The sequence below is a fragment of the Macrobrachium nipponense genome, chromosome 18 (assembly GCF_015104395.2).
Source record: "Macrobrachium nipponense isolate FS-2020 chromosome 18, ASM1510439v2, whole genome shotgun sequence".
Taxonomy (NCBI): Eukaryota; Metazoa; Arthropoda; class Malacostraca; order Decapoda; family Palaemonidae; genus Macrobrachium; species Macrobrachium nipponense.
This window is the reverse complement of record NC_087211.1, coordinates 69,878,794-69,886,645: the sequence shown is the minus strand read 5'-3', so window position 1 is coordinate 69,886,645 and position 7,852 is coordinate 69,878,794. Positions and strand designations below refer to the sequence as shown.

At 37.0% G+C, this 7,852-nt stretch overlaps 2 protein-coding genes across 2 annotated transcripts in view; both read left to right on the top strand.

The window, feature by feature from the left end:
- Positions 1 to 422, top strand: part of LOC135197123 (uncharacterized) — a 1,362-nt gene extending 940 nt beyond the window's left edge. The window contains exon 2 of the mRNA XM_064224089.1: positions 1 to 422. This exon is cut by the window's left edge and continues 255 nt beyond it. Within this exon, the coding sequence (XP_064080159.1) occupies positions 1 to 219 (219 nt within the window). The 3' untranslated portion in view covers positions 220 to 422.
- Positions 423 to 4,708: 4,286 nt separating this feature from the next.
- LOC135196800 (uncharacterized) lies at positions 4,709 to 5,864 on the top strand. Its single transcript, XM_064223589.1, has 2 exons — positions 4,709 to 4,775; positions 5,181 to 5,864. The coding sequence occupies exons 1-2, from the start codon at positions 4,764 to 4,766 to the stop codon at positions 5,652 to 5,654; spliced, it is 486 nt and encodes a 161-aa protein (XP_064079659.1). The 5' UTR covers positions 4,709 to 4,763; the 3' UTR covers positions 5,655 to 5,864.
- The last annotated feature ends 1,988 nt before the right edge of the window (positions 5,865 to 7,852 follow it).

Below are 7,852 nucleotides of genomic sequence, written 5' to 3'. Positions count from 1 at the left end.
GCTGATCCAGAGCCTGGATTACTCGGAATTGGAGGCTTAGGCCTAAATGGTGGTTTAGGAGGTGGATTTGGCGGTGCTGGTGGGCTCTTGAGTGCTGGAAACTATGCCAACGGTTTCAGCCATTCCAATGGATACAGTCATGGAAACCACATTGGAGGAGGATTCAAGAAACTGGGAGGTCTTGGAGGCGGTCATCTTAACAAATACTTCCTCGGGTAGTCAGGTGCCGATCCAGACCCTGAATCTTAGTAAGGATTCCAGGTAGTCACTGGAAGGCTTTTCTCAATGGTTGCTAATGGAAGCGAATGATGTAGAAATACCCCTTACACGAGTAGCATGAGTCCAGACATTAATGATAATTGTTAAGGATAGTTTTTTGCTATAACTTGAATCTATGAAAATACACGTATATTTTTGCAACAGTATTTTGTTTCCATCAGTATCCTATATCCATGATTATATACATATGTACATGCATACATATGAAAAAATAAATACATATGTATACGAATGCATTCCAATGATGTCACAAACAACCTCAACCTTAGCAATAACTAAACCCATTCATATAAGGATTGGTAAAACCGGAGCGATTCACTTAAAATTGGTAAATATAAAGTACAAAAACGCCATGGACAAAATAAGTAAACAATAAGTGGGATATATATATATATATATATATATATATATAATATATATATATATATATGTGTATATATACGTATATGTGTGTGTGTTACAGTAAAGGTGTGAAACCAGGGATTTCATGAAATCCCTGAAATTTTCAGGGAATTCGTGAAATCACCTGTTAACTTCGGGACATTTGTTCCCATAGTGACTGCTACTAAACACGCCGAAATACATTTGATCCCCCAGGGGCTAGTGCTAAACATAGCTAAACTGTAGATAAATCAAAATTTCACCGTGTTTAATATTAGCCCCCCGGGGATTAAATGTCCTTAAGTGAATTGGTGATTTCATGAATTCCCTGAGAAATCCCTGTTTTCACAATCTTACTGTAGCATAGATACAGTATGCGTATATAATCGCTTGTGATATGGTTTTAATTGCTTCTTTAAGAGAAAGACTACAATAAAAGTAATCCTTATTGACCCTTTATAACAAATCAGGCAACGGATAGAGAGATGGACAATTTTCTCTTACCACGCACGCACAGGAATATCATGTCACTTTTATCTATAAATATTTCATACTAACATTTGTTTATAAAAATGAATTAACAAGAGACTAATGTCAAAGTCGATTATTCATAAAGGGTGACACACACATACAGAAACTCTTCTTTCAAAATATGAAAGGTGAGGGGAAAGGCATTGAAATGGAGAGAGACAATGCTGATTACTCTGAATGATTCTAAACATTCAGAATCGTTTATATCGTCAATAATATATATATAATATAATATATATATATATATATATATATATATATATACACACACACACACACACATATATATATATATATATATATATATATATATATTCCAAAGACGAAAATTCTGTAGTACCATGAACGACAATAGTAATTGCTGATAATTATTCCTTCGTACGCATTTCCAATTCCAGGATTTTATCTCTCTCTCTCTCTCTCTCTCTCTCTCTCTCTCTCTCTCTCTCATCTAAAGGTATAATTCTGATAAATTTGATTGCTGTGTCTATTATCTAGTCAAACTTAGATCAGATGTCGCCCCGTTTTCATCTTTACCCCGAATCTCAACATGAATTCTTTGGAACGGAAATTCTACCTCTTATAGTAGATTCACATCAACCGTGCATCTGATGTCTAGGATCGTCCCTTACGACGCTCCTGATTGGCCGTTGATAAGCCAATCACAGGGCTGGAAACTCTCTGTCTCTCTCGAGAGTACACATGAGCAGGATGTATGTTCCATCTCTCCTGAGGGATATTTTTGAAAAAACGTATCCCTCAGGAGAGGTGAAACATACATCCCGCCTATGTGAATTCTCGAGAGAGACTGAGTTTCCAGCCCAGTGATAGGCTTATCAACGGCCAATCAGGAGTGTCGTAAGGGACTGGCCTAGACATCAGATGCACGGTTGATGTGAATCTACTATAGCAGATCTCAGAATGCGGTATGTTCCTGATATAGTGATGCCTTAACGTGCTGGGGGAGCTGCTAACACATTCCATTTAGACGCAATCCACTCGCTATAAGAGTTAAAAGGAGGGAGTTAACCATAGAAATGAACCGGAAAAATAATCGGTTTCCCTAATTGAGTGATTTGATCATAAGAAGGCAATGTAGGTATATATTTTAGGCATATAAAAAGATAAATTTCTCGCATTATTACGTTAATTTCCTCAGTTATGATATGTCATTTAAAGTCAAGATTCGGATATTGTTCACGAAGTTTTGGATGAATTATTAAAAAATAAATCAGTAATTTGACGGTATATATTCTAGGCATATAAAACGATAAATTTCTGGCATTATTACGTTAATTTCCTCAGTTATGATTGATCATTTAAAGTCAAGCTTCGGATATTGGTCGCGAAGTTTTGGATGAATTATTAAAAGAAAAAAAAAAAGTCAGTAACTTGGCTTCTTGCTGTCTTCTTGTATCATGGAGGGTCCGTCGAAAACCGATAAATTTGCTACTGGCCTTTAAGATATTGATTTAAATAAAAAATAAAATTCCCTTGCACTGCAGCAAAAACTGGTTGCTCGTTCCCTCGAACACGATAACCCAATCTTGTTTCGCTGTCAAAATTAAACAGTGATTTCGAGTATAGTTATTTATGCTATAACGGTATTTACGTACACAACCTCTACCAAGTACCGCTTGCACAATAATTTACATATGGTTCAACGGCACACCAGTTATTCCAGACCTTAACAAATTAGAGATAAACATTCAAATACTATCTTACCATAAAGAGCGTTATGTCTGTCCGTCCGTCTGTCATTCAATCATGGCCAGACGGCCTGGTAGGAATGGGCATTGGAAACTTTTTGGCAGGGTTATAGTGGGGACCCCTAACGATAGTTTGAATAAAATGGGGTTTTCACCACACCCTAAACCTCCCCACCCCCTCTCCGAAGGGGATGGGGGTGAGAAGGGATTCCCTGAAACGGAGCCGATGCTGCCCGTGAAACAGGGCTGGTTATGCCCGTAGATTGCTAATTCAAGGAATTCAGAAACTATTGATCTTTCTTGAAGATTTGGAACATAACATTAACAGGAGTAATTTCTTTTAGCTGTTTAGTGCCGTAGTTCGTTTAACGGAATTTTTAGCAAATGTATCAGTCTGTGTGTTCGTGAGTGTGTTCTTTTCGAGTTCCATTTTCAGTGTGTTCTTAACTTGCCTCTAGTACGGGCATGAGAATCATGCCAAAGTTTTAAGGAATGATAAAAATTGACTTGCATGTTGACCATAATCTTTATTAATTTACCACAAATTACCACAAAGATCTATAAGCGGAAGATCCTATTCTAAAGAGTGTAGAGGTATCCTTATTCAAGAAAACAGCAGAACATCCTTCTCTCGAGCTATAAAGAAACTGGAAGGTGTGTACAATGACATCAGAAATAAAACAATCATAATAATAGGTCTCCCATTGTCAAGATGACTACGGATGCAAATTTTTCACCTAGAAAACATTAAGGATAATTCCTGGAATATCAGATATGCCTAAATATGATCATAACAAACCTAGCGCGGTCATATGACGGAAAGTCAAGTCTGGATGTCTGGGCATGAGCAAAATGGGCAATAGAGAAAAAAAGATGTAAGAACGTCGTCCAAAGAGTGTATTTAAGCACAAAAAAAAAAAAGAAGAAAAAAAAAAGTGAAGGGGCAGTTCTGACCAGCCAAGCAAATATTTCTAGATAAAACAATTATTGCACAGCGTAATGTAAACACTAAGGATAAAGGAATGATGAAAGGTCACGACGGAAATGAATAAAAGAACAGTAGTAGGAGAGAGGTAGAGTGCCGAACATTTAATGAAAATTTGAATGTAAGAGTTAGCTCATCGTGAGGTAGATAAGAGTGGGTGGAATACTTGTATGAGAGTTACAGCATAATGAAAGCTGTTGACTCATCATTATCCCGGAGTAATGACTCCAGATGGAAGTTGAATTAGACAGGAGGTGAATCATGGAACGGACCAGATAAGGAGGGTAACGAGAGCTCCTGGAATGACAAAGATTACACTGAAGTGAGGCGTGTGCATCTTATATGGAACAGATAAGGTTGAATAAGGTGAGAAATACAGAGGTTTAAGAGCAAAATGCTTCAGCATCGTCTTTGAGAGATGGAGATGAATACCACAGTAAATGTAAAAAATAATTTATGGTAAATTAATATCGATTATGGTCAAAGAAAGTCAATTTTTATGATAATTCCTTAAACCTTTGGCATGATTATCATGCCCGTACTAAAGGGAAGTTAGAACACAATTGAAAAAGGAACTAGATAAGAACGCACTCAAGAACACATAGACTGATACACTTGCTAAACATTGCGTTACACGAAAACGGATAAAACTCAAATAGATCTAGAAAAAAATTCTCATAAATCAAGGTCATACTTTAACTTAGAAAGATATTCATGGTATGTGCCACCCTCTTCCTAGACGTAGGCGTGGCTGAAGGCTGACTGAAAGAGGTGAATTCCTTTATAGTCCACTTATATATAAAGGTAGATCTTGTAGACGATCGACAGAACGAGAACAACCGTTGCCTTGCAGATATCGGTAGTGGAAACATCCAACCATGCTATCTTTGGTGAGACGGGAGTGTACTTTGGGACTTATCCCAGAACACACACACACACACACACACACACACACACAAATTGTTTAAATGTTTTCCACAGTTCCAAAGCATTATAGCAGAATCATAGATGGACACCGTAAGTGAACATAAATCATTATAATTTCAGAGAATTAAATTTATACATACATAAAGTATAGGAACTACACATTTCTGAATTTGGAAATGTGTCATCCACGCAACTGTGTGTGTTTTTTTTCATACAATTCGACGTGAAGACTTTTCCCAATATTAAATGTACTAGTATATTTATTTCTCCAAATGTTTGAACACCATGCATTTAGGAAAATAATCTTTGTCATGAATATCTTTTTCCCTTTGGCATTTAATCTATATGGCGTTTACTTTTCATTCCAGATCGTAGTTCTGTCAGTAGCCTTCGTCGCAAATGCTGATCCTGGAATCGGCTTAGGCCTAGGAGGCTTGGGTGGATTCGGCGGATTCGGTGGTGGATTTGGCGGCGCTGGTGGCATCCTGAGTGCCAATAAATACGCCAATGGATTCAGCCACTCCAACGGATACAGTCATGGAAACCACATTCTGAAAAAATTCGGAGGAGCTGGTGGGCTGAAACATGGCCATCTTAACGGGCACTTCCTCGGGAAGCGAAGCGCCGATCCCGAGCCTGGATTACTTGGAATTGGAGGCTTAGGCTTAAATGGCGGATTGGGTGGTGGCTTCGGTGGATTCGGTGGTCTCTTGGGTGCTAAAAAGTATGCCAATGGATTCAGCCATTCCAAGGGATACAGTCACGGAAGCCACATTGGAGGAGGATTCAAGAAACTGGGAGGTCTTGGAGGCGGTCATCTTAACAAATACTTCCTCGGTTAATGAAGTGCTGATCCGGATATTTAATCCGAATAAGAGATCTCGGAAGTCATTAGCGCACTTAACCAATGAACGCTTATGAAGATGAACGGGCATGAAATACCCTTTGCACCATTGGCAAAAGTCCAGACACAGCCAATATAATTGTTAAGGACAGTTCTTTTCTTGCACATTATATGCACTTACGAAAATAAATTTATTTTTGCAGCAAAATATTTCGTTTGTTAACCTTAAAACTGCATACGTATTGTCCCCTTAAAAAAGAAAAATGTACATGCACGTATACAGTGTATAATACGAGTTTATGCAAATATTTTGGGAAATGAAAGAAAAAGTAATATTGAGCAGAGAATGTTCTTTCAAGCTAAGCACTTTAAGGCTTCATTCCTTATCTCAGAGCACGAATACATGGTCAATTCATTTAAGCATGATTGCGTTTTGCGTTTCTATATTGAAACTTACATTTTTTTGCTTTTGTACCTAATTGTATATGTACATTGGTAAAAGGAATATGTTCCCGAATGTATATATATATATATATACCTTCCTTTTGATGAAATGAAAATAGTACGATTATTAAGTAACCTTACCTCAAGAGGGAAAGTAATTATTGGAAAAATAAATTTTAATGCTGTAAATTTCGCAGAAACAGCCATAATAATTATCAGTGAAACGTGGTGAGATTCCCTAATACAGGGAATAGTGATTGTTTGTAATACAGGCAACTGTTTATAAAAGCTGACTGTATAAAAGAATTTTACTTTTGACGCAAATGCGAAATCATTTTACTGATTTTATTCAAGACCTAATTGAAATCATAATCAAATGACTATGTTGAGGCAGTTTATAAGGACCCACGTGCAGAAAAAGTAGTCTCATGTTACTCGATGAAATCTTTTATAATGTTCCACATGAGCGGATGCGAATGTGCTTACGCATCGGGATAGCAACCACGTAACCACCTTTTTGATAATTTGTGTAGACAGATAGACAGACGGATAGACAGACACATACACACAAAAACACTGATTCAAGATATGGAACGCCGAAGACTCTATGTTACGTATCTTGGAAAAAAGTATAGGAAAGGGGTGAGGGTGGTGCTTACGCTGAATAATCTTTAAAAAAACTCAGTACCATTTGCATCAACAGTCGTTCTTCATAAAAGGGAAATCTCGGTGGTACCATGATCAGCAAGATAATCGTTTCTACATGATCCTTAGTTCTTACTTCAAAATCCTGGATTTTGTCGTTCACTGATGATATATTATTACGTCAAAGAGCTCTCTCTCTCTCTCTCTCTCTCTCTCTCTCTCTCTCTCTCTCTTTTAACTACTTTTATCCATCCTACTGCCAACCTACAGTCATCATATACCTCACCTTTTCACATGTATTAGTAAATCAAGTCAAGAAAACTTTGAAAGGTGAACTCTACCCATGACAAATCTTAGAGTACGATATAATCTAGTGACATATCTTCAAGTTCTATGGAAATTTTAAGACATTTCAAGCAGTTCTAGCATCCCACCCGCAAGGACTGCGATTGAAACTGAATCGGAAAAAAATTGACAAATTTTTGTCTATATAAAAGTCTGAAATTCTCAGTTTATCTTAGCAGTTTCGACAGTCATGGTTTCTCAATAAATATCAAGGTCAAGCACTTGTTTACACAGCACTAGATAAATAAAGCTAGAAAATCTTCCGATATCTTACTCTGTTACTAAGTCCTGCATACATCATGGTCACAGCTGTCATAAAGACAATAGACTATTGACGATAGCCGTTGTGAAATCGGCAAAGAGATTAATTTTAAAAGCAAATTAAAATTAAAGCTCTCATAATTGAAATATTAAAATGTTGCTGTTTACTTAAATACAATAACACAGTCTTTTTGTCACTAGTTAGCTTTTGATTATGAGTGTATTTATACACACGAGAGACTGAACATGGTGTTTACAAAATACCACATACTGACTGCACAATAAATGACATAGGTGTAACAGCGCACAGTATATAACAGAAATTAACTGATAATTTATAAGAGCATTTAGACTATTTAAAGAATCCATGATTTTTCGGGTCTCTTAGAGAACTGGAACACGCCATTAAAGGGAGAAGGTCCTCGTTGCTTTTAGGTAATATATTCTGCCGGAAATAATGCCAGAGATCTATGAGTAGGAGATCCCAGAAGAGTTTAGAGG